Source organism: Corticium candelabrum, chromosome 20 (genome assembly GCF_963422355.1).
Source record: "Corticium candelabrum chromosome 20, ooCorCand1.1, whole genome shotgun sequence".
NCBI lineage: Eukaryota > Metazoa > Porifera > Homoscleromorpha > Homosclerophorida > Plakinidae > Corticium > Corticium candelabrum.
In genome coordinates this window covers 2,985,597-3,005,596 of record NC_085104.1, presented here as the reverse complement: position 1 = coordinate 3,005,596, position 20,000 = coordinate 2,985,597, and the positions used below count along the sequence as shown (strand labels likewise).

At 41.5% G+C, this 20,000-nt stretch overlaps 2 protein-coding genes across 2 annotated transcripts; both read left to right on the top strand.

Annotated features, from left to right (window-relative positions):
• Positions 1-10,188: 10,188 nt before the first annotated feature.
• On the top strand, positions 10,189-13,010 carry LOC134195954 (zinc finger MYM-type protein 1-like). The gene is made up of 2 exons (XM_062665041.1): positions 10,189-10,486; positions 10,546-13,010. Exons 1-2 carry the CDS (start codon positions 10,386-10,388, stop codon positions 12,902-12,904), a joined length of 2,460 nt encoding a protein of 819 aa, XP_062521025.1. The 5' UTR covers positions 10,189-10,385; the 3' UTR covers positions 12,905-13,010.
• Positions 13,011-16,805: 3,795 nt separating this feature from the next.
• LOC134195756 (uncharacterized) lies at positions 16,806-19,910 on the top strand. The gene is made up of 5 exons (XM_062664834.1): positions 16,806-17,014; positions 17,087-17,216; positions 17,275-17,360; positions 18,510-18,990; positions 19,221-19,910. Exons 1-5 carry the CDS (start codon positions 16,967-16,969, stop codon positions 19,670-19,672), a joined length of 1,197 nt encoding a protein of 398 aa, XP_062520818.1. The 5' UTR covers positions 16,806-16,966; the 3' UTR covers positions 19,673-19,910.
• The last annotated feature ends 90 nt before the right edge of the window (positions 19,911-20,000 follow it).

The window sequence follows — 20,000 nt, the reverse complement described above, 5'->3', positions numbered from 1 at the left end:
GCAACGTGCATTTGTAGTATACGTCCGCGTTTTGATCGTTACAATTGTCTTTACATTGTCACACATGGCAATTTGAGCAGCATAGCTAGAAAACACCCTAAAAGATGTTACAAATTCGTGTCTGCAACTGCGGTAACGTGATAAACCCAACTGAAGGCCCTAAATGAAAGAAATCTGACGTAGCCCGAGTGAAAGACAGAGCTCGATTATTGGAAGATGTCGCCTATCAACTTCGTTTGTGCCAATGACTGCGTGTAGGACGTAAAACGTTGAAAATCTATAAGTAATAGAATCATTTTTATGCACCCTCCTTGCAAATGTGAAAGAAGGACGAAGAAATGAAGAGCTGCTTCCTGGAAAAGAGAGTGTACCAGACGTATACCTCATACACAAGTAGTGAGTGAGAAAACACGTCCTAAGCGGATACAGGCGGGGCCTGGTGGCACGTGCCTTTCGTTAGGGAAATCTTTCTAGTAAATTGATTTATCAAGGTCATTGGAATAACATAAACAACAAGAAGGCTATCTGACATATATATATATATATATATATGTATATATATATATATATATATATATATATATATATATATATATATATATATAGTGCCTATTTGTTGTGCAAATGCTTGTTTGTCTTCTTTGGTCTTTATTACTGAAACGACTAAACAGACTCTTCAAGCTGGTAACTTCCTTACACCTATGTGCCTTATGGAGCACTTATGAGAAACTATCTTGGCTTCTTTGTTTATGACAGCAACGGAGACAAAATAGAAGGTAGCTGGAATAGGTCATACTTCAAAAACTCTGATGATTATAATGTATGGCTAGAATGGAGAGCATATATTCTTTCTCATGACATTTCAGACACTGACAATGATGGTCAACCTGATACTCAAAATCACATGACTAATGGTAAAGACTGGATATGGCCAACTAATGCTAGTTATGTTGCATTACGATTTGGATCGTGCTATCACGGCACTGGACGTCTTGTGAGAAATCGAGCACGCAGACATCAAATAGAATCGTTAGGAGTGACGTAGTTTTGGCATCCCACCGTTCGAAAAATTGAACAGCCATTGTCAATTCTGTTTTCTGATCCCCGTTATCCGAATAGGAGAATGTTCAAGACAAATAATTCTCGAGACTGGTCAACTATTCCCGAGTACAGTGGGATGGCATTTGTAAATGGTAAGGCGACTGGGACTGCAGCACACACACACACACACACACACACACACACACACACACACACACACACACACACACACACACACACACACACACACACATCATCATCACACACACACACACACACACACACACACACACACACACACACACACACACACACACACACACACACACACACACACACACACACACACACACACACACACACACACACACACACACACACACACACACACACACAACATGACATATAAAAATGATGCAGGTGCAATGATCTAGTTAACTAAAAATGATACTATGTAATGTCGACATAGGGAAACACACTCCTATAGCAAGAGTCACAGAACAAGGTCGAGATTGTTATTATCCGTGGGGCATTACACGTCGATTTCCGATTGATGCCAACAATACATATGAATTCAGTGTCTGGTTACAGAGTACAGGCAAAGATCTAAACAACTTCCTTGGCTTTCAAGTGTATGACGTGGCTTTCAATATTCTTTATGTCAACGGCACAGACAAACCATACTTCAAAAGAACCAAAAATGATACAGAAACGTGGACACGATGGAATGGATTTATAGTTCCAGCCACAACTGATCCTAATGATATTCCATCTTATTACAGCAATGGAGTAAACTGGCATAAAAAATGGCCACCTATTTCTAAGTATGACCAGCTGAGGTTCTGCAGTAGCTATGGCGATGGAGACAACGCAGGAAAAACTTACTTTGCTTACCCTCAGGTCGTAGACTTTGATCTACAGCCATAGACAAGAACATTCAGACGTCGATCATGTTCTTCGTTCTTTCTCTCGACTAGCAGTAAACCGTTTCGTTTGTGTTTGTAATCTGTGCCATCATGGAACAGTAAAGGCTAACACGATTAGAGTTTGTAGCACGTGCCATGACTTTGGTATTGTTATCAGTTTCTTTGGAACATCACAAATAGAACTACACATGTACGTATAGCTTTTACGCTATCAAATCAAAGACTATACAATTTTATCTTGTCTCATCTTTCTTGGCCAGACAAGAAGTTATATATAACGTTGCTAGAGATTCGTATAGTAGGAACATTGGTGGGGTGGTTCCAGTACGCGCTAACCTTCTTTTCCGGAAGTGGGTGTGGTCACGCTGCTGTCGCCAGTTCAAGAGCGGCTTACAGGTGTCAAAGATTTAAGACTTGTCTTTGAAAATGTTATTTGGACAACCCATATCCACTTCTCGATCCCGATTTCTCTCTAGCCACTGTATACCACTGTTTCCACACATCGAGCTGCATGGTTTCTAGCTAGAATGGTAATAACTCATTTGTTCCATTTGACTCTTGCTTTGACGAATGTTGAAAGTCAAATTGTTTTTTCCTCAAAGTGCATGGCGTCGATACATTTGGGTTGTTTCAAAATTATTGTCTGCGGTCTTGCTTTGTACACGTAGACTACCTTGATTGTGTAAGCGTCTTAGAATCTCCCAAGCTTCTAAAAAGATCATGTGACACTCTAAACATGTGAAGGACTAAGGCAAGCCTATTTAAGTCAGCGAGATTCTAAAACGCTGGCTTGAAAAAATACAAGAATGTATGTCATGTAACATGCATGCTGGTTAGAAATCAGACAACATTTGTGGTCGGGCTGCGGTTACCGGAAACGTATAGTGTGACGTTTCGCACGTTGTTTCACAGCCTCTTTGTATGGTGTTACGTTGTTGTTAGCGTCTCTTTCTCAACAGCGTTGAAACTACGCTAACATTCGGCGACTCCAGCTTTCGTCCTCTCAACAACTAAGCAGACCAACAGCGAGACATGTACAAATGCATGCATGTTATCTTGTATTCTAAATCAAAGATCAAAGACTACATTCTAACTTGTCTCATTCTTTTCTCGGACAGTCCGGAGACTCGGTGTTTAGTTCAAGTATATAGAGACTAGAGATTCGCAAAGGAAACAATGGCACGTTGTGGCTCGTGGGCGGTTCCCGTAAGCAACAATTCCGGAAATGGGTGCAGTCGTTCTAACGTCGTCAACGCAGAGCACGGTAACGAAAGGCGACAGAGCAGCATCGTTCGTGATAGACTGTAACGTTAGCGGTATGTGCGAGCAAAGTTGCATATCAAAAGCTTGAACTTCTCACATCCTTATCGTGCTAATTAGTTAGCACCCTGGTTTCAATACTCTCCTACAAGGGAACCTAGCAGTCGTTCCCGGGATTCCGCCAAGTGCGCTACGGCGCTCTATTTATTTTCTAGGGAGGGCATACGCGCCCCCAAGAGTACACGTGAATGGTTGGGCACTCGAGGAACAAAGCAATAAATACATAATCACATGCACGTACTCGGACATTCAGATACCCGATATCCGAGACTCCAGTGTATAGGTACTCTAAAGCGACACAGACCTCTTTTTGGATTATCGCATCGACGTAGAAGATCTCTTCCAATTAAAGTGCCTAGTCGTTGCGTGGGATGGACATTCTGAAATATTCGACTACTTCAAGAGAACGAGCTAGACACACACAACGACACTTTCCAAGATGGTGGGCACACTATTCGCCTGTACTGCAACGGTATTGTCGAATTCCAACTCGTCAAGAATCGGTTTGCACCGATCTTTTCCGCGAACGACTACAGACAGCTTGGAGGTATGACACAGTTGAATACAAGACGTTTCATTCCTTTGGAAATTGATCACATCAAACGTACTTTCAGTTTATCAGAAATGTTTTTCTTTGTCTTCTCTAACTTATATAAACTATAGTACGTGTGATGTAGTTGTCAAATTTACCTATATTTTGTTTAGTGCATGGTCACCACTCTAACATTCCTAAAACTCCATGACACAAAACAGTGCACGCGCAAGCTTATGAACCAAGCAAAGATAATAATTTGGAGTACTCCTTGTCTCAATTCTATCAAGTGATTTTACGTTGGTTGGAGTAGATCTGTCCAGATCTCTGCTGTCAACTGAGCTCTGCGACATCTCAGTTGCCTTCAAAGGACACTACATCTCATAAAGACATAGTACACAAAACTTGTTTGTGTGCATATATATTATTTATTATTATGATTTTTTATTGTTGTTGTTATTAATTATTTTTATTATTATTGTTAACTCTAAAATAATAATTATTATTATAGCTGATGTTGTTTTTGTTGTTAGCGCCTGTTAAGATAGTCTATAACTCATGCAAAACATCTATTTAGAATAAATTAATAAATCTATTTCAACAGCCTCTAGGAAATGATCCTCTCTCTTTCTCTCTGTGATAAATTTTGATTTTTGAAGAAGTAAAATGGACTTTCTTCTAGTCGCACAGATGATGAACAGACGAGTACAATGATCGCATGAAGGTAACAACGTAAAAGACAACAAAACACTCAATAGGCACTTGGCGACAAAAAATCAGATGATGAGGGCTCTTCTTCGTCAAATTCTCCTGGCACGTTTGTATCCAACTCAGAGCCGTCACTTTCATTCTCAACTGCTTCAAGATTCCGCTCTATTTCATTCTTTCTCTCACATCCTCTAATTCCTCCTCTAGTTGCAGGTTCTCTTCAGTGTCTCTTGTTGTTGCTTGTGACTACACATTTCCACACTACACACACTTACAGCCAGGTCCACAACAACGCCCGTTCTTAGCACAAGCACAAAGTTTGCTCCTACAACCAGTCTTACATCCACAACCTCGAGTCAAAAGACTAACTCTTTTCGCAGTAGTGGCAATGTTTTCTGGAGTGTCCCAAACAGTCCTCTGCTGACCAGTATCTTCTTCAATCTTTCATCATGACTCAACAATATTGTTTTGTTCAACATGCTGCTTGTCTGCCTGACTCCTAAGGTGAGCCACCCAAAGAGATCTCCACCAATGCAATTTCAACGCTCCAGATTCCAGCATCTCATCTTCAAAAGAAACTCTAGCCCAAATTGTATCTGATGCCATTGAGAAACAGTACATGGTGAATGTCAGATAACTCTCTACCTGCACAGTCCTGAAACAGTTGTTCAAGAGAGCTAAATTGAAATGCTGAGCGGTGCTTTTTGAAGTAAGCAGACTCAACAAGGCGATAACAGGCATTGATGGACTTGGATGGGTCAGAATCTACTAAATTGCCATGATCGTTCATGGATGACCCTGTAATAAATGAATCGTTTTAAAACAATTTGTGCAAAAATATTGCTTTGCCCAAATGTGCAAAAAAGAAAATTTAATCGCAGCCAGTCGTTATAAAAAGCATCTGAAAGACTAATGTCAAGGATTCTTGATCAATATCTGCAAGATCAGGATCTTGATGGAGTGCCTGTCGCAGGCGGTACAAAAGAAGGAGCTTGCTTTGACTGAAAGCTGAAGAAACTGAAGATGGTTATAACTGGGCAATGAAATGTGTATTCACATATTTCTCCAATACTGAAAGACCTATGTGGTAGGTCTTAGTATCCGGTAAATAAATCAGAATTGTATCTTTTTGTGACTGAAATGCATGTCGCCATACTCTGCTGTCTCCTTCCTCGTGGTTGCTGTCAAGCATTGGTTCCCGACAAGCCACACCTTGACGTATAATTCTATATGCTTAACCTCTCATATGACCATCAAATCCTCCTGCTTCAATTAACTTTTGCTCATTCTTCAGATAATCTGCACTATCAGAGTGTAGCAGTTTCTTCGAAACGTAATTGATAAGTATTCATTTCTGCTGCCTTTTGGCAATAAACGTCTGCCAATTTTGAGGAAGAGGTACGTCATCCTCAATTGGATGACCTCAGACGCTTTAGCAATTCTATTCGAATCTCTTCTCTGTCGCTCAATTGACTTTGGGCTGATTCCAGTGGTGCAGGAATCATCAAAGACTTCAAATATGGAAAAACCACTTACAAAACAAAAATTGAGAGTATTCTTGAAACGTTTTCATGAAAGGTAGCTTTAGAGGCGATGAATAGACAAAAAGCAATTCATCAAAGACCACAACATCTGGTGGAGTCATTAAGTCAAATGATGTTTCAATGACCCCTGGGTATCGTCTTTCCAATACTGCAGTAGTATTAGCCTTTACTTCTTTGCATGGAATATATAGCCCTTGGAAGATCTACAAACTGATAGGCCCCTGCTTGCAGTTGTCGTCCCTGAATTAAAGAGAAGGTTAGAGTCTTCTTTAGACATGTCTGTACAAGCTTCCTCTGCTTCTCTTCCAGTTTGATCTTCTGTTTCTTCTTAGCACTATTCTCCCCGAAAGTTTTCAGTTCTCTTTTTACCTCCTAACTACGCCGGTATTAGGGGTGCTGAGAAATTGGTAATCCACATAATTTTTGTATGATGTCAATTCTATTTGCCTAAAACTTAGCAAGGCCTCTCGTAATCTACTGTCTGCTGCCTCTCCACTAACAAAAAGTTTAAGTTGTTTTACAACCGTGACACCATCTCCATTACTTGGTTCACAGTCATAATCTTCGTGCTGTTTAAAAACATTCTAATATGATTTACATTCTCAGTCTCTTTTTCTAACACTGACAAGGATGGCATGTATGTAGCTAATTAATACTCAGTGGTTCTGCATGGTATGATCTGCCTCTCTATGTTAGCAAGTAGGCCACTTTTGTAGGGTAGGTATCCACTCAGCTCGGACAAGATGTTTGGCGTTATTCTTGTAACGCAGGCTCTTGTTTTTCTATTTATGAGCATATCGTGCGCTTCATCTAGTGTCATTGATTTCAACTGTGTCCCGCTTATATTACCCATAAACCACCAGACTCTGGACTACCACACACGTTCTCTAGAAAAATGACAATATCACATCGGGGTTGTGGTATGAGGCTTTGGTAGGTCAATTGATCAAATGCATAAAATAGTGGTGTTACATCTTTTAAGCATGCTATCCTCTGCTTCCGGTCTCCTTTACCTATTGCAAGCCATAATAAAACATATTTCATCATGTGCTTGTGAAATTAGTAATTTGTCCCAGAACTGAAAGGTTTTATCTCTTTCCACGGCTTCTTGTTTGTGTATGGAAAACTTGTCGTAGAGCCCTTTGATGGAGCCTACCAAGTGCTCCAAATGCACCAATTCCAAAGTCTGTCCAGACTGCCAACACTGATATTAGTGATATAGAGCAGTTTGTACAGCATTTAAAGTTGTTTAGGCACAATATGAAGCTAGGAACTGCTCCAACTAGTGGACTTAAAAAGCCTCAAATAACTGTAACAAGAATCGATCAGTTCTCTTAAAACTAAATGTTGATTTCAATAAAGTTAGGGTTGGCGAGAGGTGAATTGCTGCAGCAACATTCCTTAATTCGCCATCTTAATAAACTTTCATGATCACAGACTGCGTATTCTTGAGGATGTGCCAATCTCCAGAAAATGGCAACAACCATGACAAGGTGAAGCTGCACATTTTCTTCAGGTCAACCAGGTGACGATAGGTCTTAGCATCAACAACAACAACAACGTATGACACTCCAGTGCCTACTTAAAATTTCCTATGTGTTAGTTCAAGACATGTCTCGATTGATGTCTGCCAGTCAGCGGGCAAATCATGGACTCCAGCGTAAATGGCTTGTGATTTATACGCTGTACTGCATAAACTTGAAGAAGAAAAGATAATTTTATGTCTGGTTTGGTTGTCCCTACCTTTTTTTACAGAATGGCGAGATCATGTATAGAAACATTTCCTCAGCCAACATACCTAGTAATTTTTTATCATCCTCTGAGCAAGTGAAGGAATCACAAGTCAATGGGATGAATGGGTATCAGCTAATCTGGCTGTCTAAAGCATGTCTGACAACTACACCTTCGACTTCCAAAGCTTGAAATGGAATGCGTTTCTACATCGAGGCTTCTTAGATGCTGCAAATGCAAATGTAAGGCTTCCACTGTTGCTCTGACAACTTGCTTTTTTATTTTCCAATGCTTGCACACATATACCATGAAAGCCTCGAGAAGACTGCTCAGTGTACACAGCACCAAATGGACAGTTTTTGTCAATGTTATCAATAGATGCTGTGCAAAACGAAGACAGATTTATAAGATCTGTCATTAAAAGGAAATTTCTTGAAACAGCTTGTGCTACTTGAAATCGCTCCAATGTATCTCTGCTACTAGTGGCTCCAATTCTGTTGAGGATTGACAGTAACTCTGCAGATCTCCTCCAACTGTCAACTACATCGGCAAGAACAAGGTGAAGTAGAAGACTGCAATGGCTATTGACACAGTCAAGCATTACGGATAGAAGAAAGACACGTTTCAGTAACCTTGTGTCGTCACCATGATGAAGTAAGTCACTAACTCGCAAGTGGGTTTCCCTAGTCCAGTTTACTTGGTCAGACAAAAGAGTCTTTCTTTCTGTACTAGTCAGAGTCAGCAACACTATGACATTACACAAAACAGCATCTACATAATTTACAACCTCATTCTGTTGAATTGTATGAATGTTCGACAAGTCAAACTGTGACAGTTTTGTGGTAGCAGCTTGTAACCTACTGTTCATATCGAGGCACACGGGTAGTTTGTCAGAAACATTCACATTCTCCATATGACTTTCATGTCGTTTACTTTCTTCTAGTTCCCCATCCAGACGAAGACACTTTGATCTGCACCAAGCTAACGTGGCATGCAAAACTGCTAATGGATCACCACCATTGCGCAGAAGAATGGTGCCTTGCTTTCTTGAAAGATGTCTGTCTGTTTTGAGATGGGGATAGAGCAAGTGGTGAAGACTAATTAGTAACCAATTGGCTGTCCTAATGGCAGATTCAGATTGTGTACTCAGAAATGAACAGACAGAACAGAAGTGGTCTCGTGCAACCACTAACAAAAGAGGCAATTTCAAGTAGGGCATCAAGTAACCAAACTCTTGTCTGAAGAAGAGCTTTTTCAATAATAGTGTCAATGTCATCACCAACAACGGATATCTCCTGTCCTGAAAGCTCTCTTCTAAGTTGTTTAATGCCATCATTTTTTGACATCATGTCAGAGTTACTCTTTACCTTGGCAATTCGAAGATAGCTGAAGCAAACCGGTGAAGTTTCTGTGACATCTTTCACCACTTGACATGTCTCCCTCAAGTAGGCACTAATCAATGCTGGGTTCGGACACTGTCTAACAATTTTCTGAATAATCATATTACAAGTAGTGCACTCAACTTTGCTGGAGTGTACAAACCTACACAATTTATTACTAAGCTACGCAATGTAAGCAAGGCAGTGTGCATAAACACCCACCTGTACAACTGAGAGTGGTGTAATTTACATAATGTTACAACACAATCACCTGGAAAAGACTGAGAGACAGTACAAGTGATGGCTACTTCACTTGAAGGTGCCTTGAAGTACGCTGACACTGACTCTACACTACAGACTTTGAATGAGGCACGAATAACATTTTCAGAACAAAGACTGCATACAAGGCTTGGGTCATGTTCCAAAAAGCCCACAACACATACACTTTCAGACCTAGATTTTTGGGCGTAGTATCGTTATTATCCTTGTTTTCATCTTTTCGAAAATTTTCCCACTTCCTTTGTCTGTGATCCTACAGGAATTCCATGGCTTCTACCCATTTCCTAAGCACACTGTATACAAAGGCATAACTATTACCAAATGTTTTAATAATAGTGTCTGCTTTTCTAGGGGTAATACGGTAAGAGAATAGATTTTGTTGACCGGGTACAATTTGCTGAAGAGGGCGTGGCCATGCACAACAATAAGACTAAATGTATTATTAACTAATCCTATGTACTACTACGCATGCACGAAGCACAGCAAAAAGTGGAAACCAACATTAACGCATTACTAGTGTAACATGTTACGGCAATGTTATCAGTTCTTACATTTGCCATCCTTCAACATGAGCTGGTAATGACACTTGACAGCTGGAAAGTTGAGGAGGAGCGTGCCCCTAATGTCTCCGGTTCCTACACCTATATGAACTGCAACTGTTTGACTCCGAGTCTTTTTTCAAAAAGGCATGGGTAAGGGATAAGGTATAGTAGATCAAGGGCGTCACGTCTTAGGGGCTAGAGAGGGCGCTAGCCCCCCCACTTTTTTAGGGCGTGGCTTGCTATATTTTGAGTCAATTCTATTTTCAACGTTAATTAAACAGAAGTGTAGCTTGTCTTTAGCTAAATTAGCTGATTCAGCATAGATGTAGTACTGCTATGAAGGACTGCCTGGAAATCGAGGCTAAAGCACCCGGATACGGAAAATGTCAGCGGGAGACAGCTGTCACAGCAGCAGCTCTGTCAGCCTCAGCAGCGACAAGAACACAAAGCGGAAAGGACAGAAACTCCTTACCACCTTTCTAAGGTCCACTAACAACGTATCGCGGATTGTTGAAATGGAAAAGTAACACGCCAATTTTTTAGATCAAGAACTTCCCTGCAGCCAGAGTCGTCTCACTCCAAGTCTTTGTCATCTTTTTGTACGTCAAGGTTCGACGATACAGCTAGTTCTATCGTGACTGTGACTGTCTCTACTAGTACTACTGCTAGTGAATCTGGCCCGAAAGATTCTGTGTGTCATGCGTTTGATCCTTGCCGAGGTCCAACTGCTTGTTCTGTGACCAATGGCCCGTATCAACCTTGTGCAAAAGAACTGCCGCATGGGAAATTTCCTCAGACGAAATCTGGCATTTGTAATAGGTCCTTTCAACCACACTGGTACACACAATTTTGCTGGCTTGAGTACAGCCCTGCAGCGGATTCCGCGTTCTGCTTTCCTTGTCGGCTGACAGTAAAGCATAACCTGGATAAACAAGGTTGTCCAGACCAAGCGTTCGTGAGTAGAGGTTTCAGGAAGTGGAAGTCAGCAGTAGCTGACATGAGGCGTCACGAGGAATCTTTGAGTCATATTTCAAATGTTGGAGTGTGGAAGAATAGCCAACAGCAGGATGCAACCAGAGGAAGTGTTATGCAACAGTTGAGTACAGCCTACCAGACACAAGTAGAGCTGAACAGACGCAATTTACGTAAAATTTTTGAAGTAATTTTTTTAATGGGAAGACAAAACATCCCATTGAGAGGCCACGATGAATCTAAAGATTCTCACAACAGAGGAAATCTGCTGGAATTTCTTGAATATCTGTCACGGTACTGCCCTGACTTAAAACGCCATTTGGAAGGAAACTTTCACTACGTAAGCCCCAAAAGCCAAAACGACATGTTGAAACTCATTGCATCTAACATTCAGAAGAGAATTACGACAGCTGTCAAACACTGCGGCTTCTTTGGACTAATATGTGACGAGTCACAAGACATATCAAGGGTAGAACAAATGTCTGTCAATGTAAGGTTTGTAACAGACAGCCTGAATGTAGAGGAGAGGTTTCTTGGATTTTGGCCTTTAAAAGGTACTGACGGAGAAAGTCTGTTTCAGCAACTGACGCAAGTTTTGCTTGAGACGGGCCTATCAATGTCTATGGTACGGGCACAGTGTTATGATGGAGCGTCAAGCATGTGCGGGAAGCACTCAGGTTTAGCTACCAGGCTTCAGGAGGTCGAGAAGAAAGCTGGATATGTGCATTGCCATGCCCACAGATTGAACCTCAGTCTTCAAAACAGCTGCGAGAACGTTACAGATGTGCGAAACGTTCTAGGTGCTGTTTCCAGTCTCTATAATTTACTTGAAGGATCAGCCAAGAGACATGAAAAGTTTCAAGATGTGCAACGAAGACAGAACGAAGGAAAGGGCCCGCAAGCAGTACTCCAACGACCATGTCATACTAGGTGGGGTTCCAGGCACGCAGCAGTCCATACTGTTAGGCAACAGTTTGCATCAATTCTGATTGCTCTGGACGAACTCTCTGACGATGCTGCGATCGGAAGTGAAGCTCACTGTTTACTGACTGTTGTATCTTCATTCAATTTTCTCTTCTATGTGTCCGTTCTAGACACTCTACTAGGATTAATCTCTCATCTATCCCAGTACCTGCAGGGAGAGAACGTAGATCTTCAGGCAGCAAAAAGATCAGCTGATAGCGTCATTGCTACTCTACAAAGTTTCAGAACAAATGAAAGTTTTGAGAATTTCTGGCAGTCATCGGAGAAAGAGAGTAAAGCAAAAAACCTGGCTCCACCAGCTCTCCTTCGAGCTCGTCGACCTTCTCACCGAATTGACGAACGAAGCACGACCCAATATCAGCCACTGTCACCAAAAGAACGTTATCGACAAGCATATTATGAATTATTGGATATCATGGTATCAGACCTAACTCGACGCTTTTGTAGCAAAGATTACCGTGTGTTCTGTGGAATTGAGAAGTTGTTGTCCGAGTCAGTCTCGTTATCGGCGCCAGATCAGTCGCTTGTGAGTGAGATATTACACTTTTACACAGGTGACTTTGACAACACTCAGTTCACGTCTGAAATAAGAGTATTTTACAATTATTCTAAACTGCACTTTTCTAAAGACGTTGTGGAGACCGGCAACATAGGTGCTCTTGCTCGTCAGTTTGTTTCTCTCCGTTGCACAGAATTGTTTCCCCAAGTCTTCAAACTGTTCAAGTTGTTTCTCTGCATTCCTGCTACATCTTCAACTGCAGAGCGGTCGTTTTCTGCTCTAAGGCGACTAAAATCATGGCTGCGAACTAGGATGGCTGACGAGCGCCTCCGGTCCCTTGCTCTGATGTGCTTCGAATGCGACATTGCTAAGGAACTGGAGAGTAATATTGATGATCTTGTTTCACAATTTGGTGCTCTTTGTGACAGACGTCTTCCTCTACAATAGTTAGTAAACTTTTTGTAATGTTGATATTAAAAAGAATTTAATATATATGACGCCATGAATTACGTCACATATCTCAGCTTCAAATTTGCGCCCCCCCACTTTTGGGACCCATGTGACGCCCTTGAGTAGATAGAAAACACGTACACACAAATCTTACTTTGCCCAGATTATGAATCGAAGGGAGAGCTGAAAGAAACTGCAACCATGCTGGTCCATGTCCGGAGTCTTCTAACATTCGGAGTCTCCAGCTTAGTCGACAACAAATTCTAGCAAGGCAGACCAACTGCTAAAAATATATGTACCGAGCTGCAACGTGGCCTGGAGGTTTATAGAGTAGAATGCTATGAATAAGTTTTTAGAGCTGTTATCTAGAGCACCTGTCCAATTGTTGTTTTGCTACACTATAATCTAATGCATAAGCGAAAGAGCCGAAGGGGCCCCGAAGAGGCAACGACTATCAATAATCTTCCTACCTCACAGCATTACTCCCAAATGCAATAAAGTAGCATAAAATTGTAACGTTTGCTCCCTAGACCTTGGAAACTTTCCTAAGCCTCTGCATGTGCATTAATTAAACGACTCACTGCAAACAAGGCTGTTTCCCTACTGTATCTTGTCTGTCTTGATTCAAATTTGTTTATCCAAGATTTGTCTAGGCATGTAGAACCATGTCAGAGTAAAAATTGGTTAGGAACAGTGCTGTCCTTAGCTGCTGTTTCAAAAGCAACAAATTACACCATCGCATCATTTGTCCATATTAATTAACATTCGTCTGCTCCAGCGTTCGGCGCATCGTGGAGCATGCGCACAAGTCTCTTTTGTAAGCTGCTGCGCAGCCGGAACGCCTCTTTCTGCCGGGACTCGTATTGCGAGGGCAATGGTGATTATATATAGTACTCTTTCGTGTATACGGAAAATTTAACGGTCCTAGATTTTCAACGCGCATGCCTCAAATTTTGACTTGTCACGTGATCATGGATATATGGAAATGTATTTATAACACCAACATCGTGCGATACTATAACGTAAGAAACATATGACGCCGTTTAGAATAGCGCACGTCGTCGTTTCGTAGCGATTTCGACTGCATTCCAAGGCGCGTGCTAGTCACACTCTTCGCCACCGTTTTGCTCGCGGAGTCGCCATTACTACACAGAGCCAAGCCAAAGTCGTAAGACAAAGTAGTTGCATATGTCGAATTGTGTTGTGCCGGTCGTAGCCCAGTTTCTTCTTCGTTACAGCGGTGATAATTTGGCAAAACCATAACCGGACCTAGTGGGCGTTGCTTTCCCAGGAAGCAGAGCGCTGGCTAGTGAACACAAAGGAAACTCGCTTGAATGGCGTTGGATCAGTGCCAAACTCAGCCAAAGTATAGTTTAGGTGCATTCTAATATGTTTGATGTTTCGAAGAGTATGTACTTGGTAGTTGATGTGACGTTTAGCTTCACAATCGTAACTATTATCGTTTTTCATCAAAGCCAGCATACAAGATAGATGCAGATTGTTTTCGAAACGTGTCATTCTACTGCTAAATCTGTTAGGAGATGTACGTTTCAGAATGTTTCTCGCTTCTTCATAACTGTGCTGTTATGGGGTCTACACCAAAGACTGAGCGGAAGTTCGCTGCATCTAATTAATTTGGTGATAAAAATCTAATTAATTAACCCACCATTATCATTAGTGTACAGTACAAGTAGACGGCAATCCTCGAGAGGGGTGCATGCGTGAGTGAGCACGTGTGTACGTACATGTGTGTGTGTGTGTGTGTGTGTGTGTGTGTGTGTGTGTGTGTGTGTGTGTGTTTGTGTGTGTGTGTGTGTGTGTGTGTGTGTGTGTGTGTTTGTGTGTGTGTGTTAACGTTGCCATAATCTCACTATTCTGACGCCATTTGTCTGTGGGCTCAGCAGGGTTTGACTCATTGTATTATTGTGCAGTACACTGTTGATAATTCTAATTACACATTGGTAACATAATACTAACTTACCACATGCCACATCCACGTAGCGCATGGACGCCATGTCTCTAGAGGCAGATGAAGCTATCTCCTCAAGTGACCGTAAAAGGCCTGAATCCCTACCCAGACCGAATATATGAAAAAAATTATTTCTCGTAACTCTTTCCTTTATAATTTCATTTCATCATCAATTGCTACGTCTGCAAAGTGACAATATTTAAAACTTCTGGCTTTACCTTCAAATCGACGTGCATTCCTGAGTAACCCTGCACTTCCGGTATACCTTTCCTCCTATTTAGAAGCGACAGTACAACACGACTGGCTCCATTCGTTTCCTAAAGTGTAGAAACAGTCTCTGTAGCTTACATCTAGCTCACTTGCATGATTCCAACCAACCTACTTGCCGAGAACTTTCGGCGCACTCTACCGTTGCGCGAAGACAGTATGGACACCATTGCGAGCCTTCTTCTTCTATTAAGCTGGCAATAATAAAGCGTAGAACCAAAACACTTGGCACGGCGATTTGTTACACGAGTTACAACAATCTGATGGATCGATTTTACCTCCGTTAAGCTGACAGGCGCATTTGGCGTTCTTTACACACAAAATTTGAACACCCCGAGGTAGCGAAACTTGTCAAAATGAGCTTGAACGCACAAAAAAGATTCTAATCACATAAGACTGTTCGCGATATATATATATATATATATATATATATATATATATATATATATATATATATATATATATGTATATGTAGCCTTGCGTTTCCTGCACGTTCGAGCGAAGCAAGTGCGCCATAACCGTTGCAACCTTGTTTAATTAATTAAAACAGCGGAAACCTGTCTTGTTGCTATGGAGGCAACTTGACCGTTAGCCCGTTGAAACTCTACTAACATTAGCAAGTGGTAAATTTTGGAACGTCTTAACTGATAGTTTACATGTAACAGTTATGTCATGAATTAGAATGATTTATTTTATTAGTAGCAAATCCTTAAGATATCATGGTCGACGTCGAATGACGTGGAAGGCCTAAAATCAATTTGACCGGCCATTTGTAACAACTGGTAAACGGAAGTCGTAAACTCATTGTTGAGTAACAGAGAGAAGAAAAGTGTGTGTGTGAGTGTGTGTGTGTGTGTGTGTGTGTGTGTGTGTGTGTGTGTGTGTGTGTGTGTATGAGTGCGTGTTTATGTGTGTATGTGTGCGTGCGTGCGTGCGTGCATGCGTCTGTGCGTACGTGCGTGTGTGCGTGCGTGTGTGTGCGTGCGTTTGTGTGCATGCGTGAGTGTGTGTCTGTGTGCGTGCGTGCGTGTGTGTACTTGAGTATGCATGCGTGCGTGTGTGTGCGTGCGTGCGTGCGTGTGTGTATGCGAGTGTTTGCGCGTGTGTATGTGCGCGCGCGTGAGAGTGTGACCGACTTTGTGTTACTATCGAAACATTTTATCTGCATGGTAAAGTGTTTTATATATTTTCACGAAAATTATGTGACACTCTAATCTAATCAATTCGTGCTAAAATGATAATAAAAAGATCAGAACAGGACAAAACATATTGCTTACAGTATATCGATAAAATTCTAAAACGATTCAGAAATATGAGAAACTATATGGTCACATTGTTTCGTTGTTCTTAATTTACACGGTCTGGTTTATGGACAGCAGTAAAGAAGAGCTGTTTTTGGCGACTCTAGCTGTCGTTCCAATTCTCTCAATAACTGAATATACAACAGCAAACCGCGCGCAACTACAAGAAGAGAACAAACGGGAACGCAGAGTCTCGTAGGTCACGTGACGGTACCTCACATCGGTTAGCCGCCTATTCGCTGTTGATTGACTGACCAGTCACTACAAAGCCAGCGCTAAGAGAGTATCGCCTAGATTGACAATAATGTGTTGCTGTTAGAGGAGGAGACATAGATAACAAGAGAGTGCTGCACACGGTGTCAACGTAAGCTCTATAACAGTTGACAATAATGTGTTGCTGTTAGAGGAGGAGACGTAGATAACAAGAGAGGCCTGCACACGGTGCCAACGTAAGCTCTATAACAGATACTATCTTTCATTTCTCACCATCTTCTGCTCACAGCTGTTACTTGCAGCTGGACTATGAGAAAGGTTTGTATCGTTTTCTTTGCTACCGTTTCTCTTTGCCAGGTATAGAATTCTTCTAGCTTTTTCATTTTTTGTCTTTCGTGTATCCGCACTCATGGTGTAATACTTGCGAAGGCTTTTAGGGGTAAGATCGTCTGGAAGGAAAGTAATTTTGCAAGCACGTCTGATTGGCAAAAATTGGAGGCCGATGGGAGATATGGAGATGCTTGGTGTGGACAGAAGAAAAATACGTTTGCAGAGATAGGTATAAAACTGTTTTTATTTTATTAGTTAAAAGCTGTAAGACGTTGCATCTAACTTAGAATATTGCGATTGTGATTCGGTATCGTCGCTCATCATGATTGATCCAACGAAAACCTATGAATTCTCCATTTACATCTCTTCATGGGTAAGGAATGGATACGTTTGTTCTGTTTGGGTTTATATATACATATGTAAGAAAAACTGTGGCAAGCAGTTTGCCGAATTACACTGCATGCGTATCCTACAAGTTATCGTCAGATTCAGAACCCTTGTCATCTTCCATTTGGCCTCGGTTTATCAATGGCGTCGGCTATTTGGGTTACAGCCAATATGGTCGGTCTCTTACGTTACCGTTGTTGCAGACACAGTTTTAGTATTCTGAAGACGTTCAAAGTCTGTGCGAAGACAATGACGATCAAACGCAGATGCTGGTCACGCCCACTTCCCATGCGGGTTGCATGCTTCACACGAGTTTGGCACGCCTAATATAGCAGTTGCAAAGTATGCAACCAAGACTCGCGTACAGCAACGCGCATTTGTAGTAAACGTCGGCGTTTGATCGTCACAATTGTCTTCACACTGTCACACATGGCTTAATAATTTGTACAGCATAGCTATGAAACACCCTAAAAGATGTTACAAATCCTTTTCTACAACTACAGGAACGTACTAAACCCAACTGAAGGCCCCAACTGAAAAAATCTGACGTATCCCGATTGAAAGGCCGAGCTCGATTATTGGATGATGCCGCATATCAACTCCGCTTGTGCCAATGAATGCGTGTGGAACGTTAAACGTTGAATACCAATCAGTAATAGAATCATTTTCATGCACTCTCCATGCAAATGTGAAAGAAGGACGAAGAATAGAAGTGCTGCTACCTAGAAAAGAGAGTGTATCAGATGTATACCTCATACACATGTAGGGAGTGAGAAAACACGTCCTAAGCGGATATAGGCGGGGACTGGCGGCACGTGCCATAATTTAGTTTGGGAAACCTTTCTAGTGAATTGATTTAGCAAAGTCATTGGAATAACATAAAAAAAGCTATACGTCTTCAAATCTGAGCTATACACACACACACACACACACACACACACACACACACACACACACACACACACACACACACACACACACACACACACACACACACACACACACACACACACACACACACACACACGAGTGCTTATTTGTTGTACAAATGATTGTTTGTCTTCTTTTGTCTTTAATACTGCAACGTATAAATAGACTTTCAAGCTAATAACTTTCTTATACGCATCTGCTTTAGGACGCACCTATGAGGAACTACTTTGGCTTCTTTGTTTATGACAGCAATGGAGACAAAATAGAGGGTAGCTGGAATAGGCCATACTTCAAAAACTCTGATGATTACAATGTATGGCAAGAATGGAGAGCATATATTCTTTCTCGTGACATTCCAGACACTGACAATGATGGTCAATCTGATACTCAAAACCACATGACTAATGGCAAAGACTGGATATGGCCAACTAATGCTAGTTATGTTGCATTACGATTTGGATCGTGCTATCACGGCACTGGAGTTCTTGTGAGAAATCGAGCACGCAGACATGAAATAAAACCCTTAGGAGAGACATGGTTTTGGCATCCCACCGTTCGAGAAATTGAACAGCCATTGTCAATTCTGTTTTCTGATCCCCGTTATCCAAATATGAGAATGTTCAAGACAAACAATTTTCGAGAATGGTCAACTATGCCCGAGCACAGTGGGATGGCATTTGTAAACGGTAAGGCAACAGCGATTGCAGTACACACAAACACACACACACACACACACACACACACACACACACACATACACACACACACACACACACACACACACACACACACACACACACACACACACACACCCGCACGCACGTGCACACACACACACACACACCATGATATGTAAACATGGTGCACGTGCAATAAGCTAGCTAACTAAAAATGATACTATGTAATGTTGAAATAGGTAAACACACTCCTATAGCAAGAGACACAGAACAAGGTCGAGATTGTTATTATCCGTGGGGCATTACACGTCGATTTCCGATTGATGCCAACAATACATATGAATTCAGTATCTGGTTACAAAGTACAGGCAAAGATCTAAACAACTTCCTTGGCTTTCAAGTCTATGACGTGGCATTCAATATTCTTTTCGTCAACGGCACAGACAAACCATACTTCAAAAGAACCGAAAATGATTCAGAAACGTGGACACGATGGAATGGATTTGTAGTTCCAGCCACAAATGATCCTAACGACATTCCTAAATATTACAGCAACGGAGTAAGCTGGCAATGGCCACCTAATTCTAAGTATGCCCAGCTGAGGTTCGGCACTTGCTATGGTGATGGAGACAACGCAGGAAAGACTTACTTTGCTTACCCTCAGGTAGTAGACTTTGATCTACAGCCATAGGCAAGGAGAGTCAGACGTTCATCATGTTCTTTGGTCTTTCTCTTGACTATCAGTAAACCGTTTCGTTTGTGTTTGTAGTCTGTGCCATGATGGAACAGTAAAAGCTGGCACGATTAGCGTTTGTAGCACGTGCCATGACTTTGCTATTGCTATTGTTATCAGTCTATTTGCAACAGCACGAGTAGCACTGCACATGTACGTATAGCTTTTACGCTATCAAATCAAAAACTAAATTCTATCTTGTCTCATCTTTCTTGGCCAGACCAGAGGTTATATATAACTTTGCTAGAAATTTTTATAGCAGGATTATTCGTGGGGTGGTTCCAGT

Coding starts and splice junctions, on each gene's coding strand:
- LOC134195954 (XM_062665041.1), top strand. CDS start 10,386: ATGTCAGCGGGAGACAGCTGTCACAGCAGCAGCTCTGTCAGCCTCAGC. Junction 10,487..10,545: donor CTCCTTACCACCTTTCTAAG/GTCCACTAACAA, acceptor CCAATTTTTTAG/ATCAAGAACTTCCCTGCAGC.
- LOC134195756 (XM_062664834.1), top strand. CDS start 16,967: ATGAGAAAGGTTTGTATCGTTTTCTTTGCTACCGTTTCTCTTTGCCAG. Junction 17,217..17,274: donor AAATACGTTTGCAGAGATAG/GTATAAAACTGT, acceptor CATCTAACTTAG/AATATTGCGATTGTGATTCG. Junction 17,361..18,509: donor CCATTTACATCTCTTCATGG/GTAAGGAATGGA, acceptor CATCTGCTTTAG/GACGCACCTATGAGGAACTA.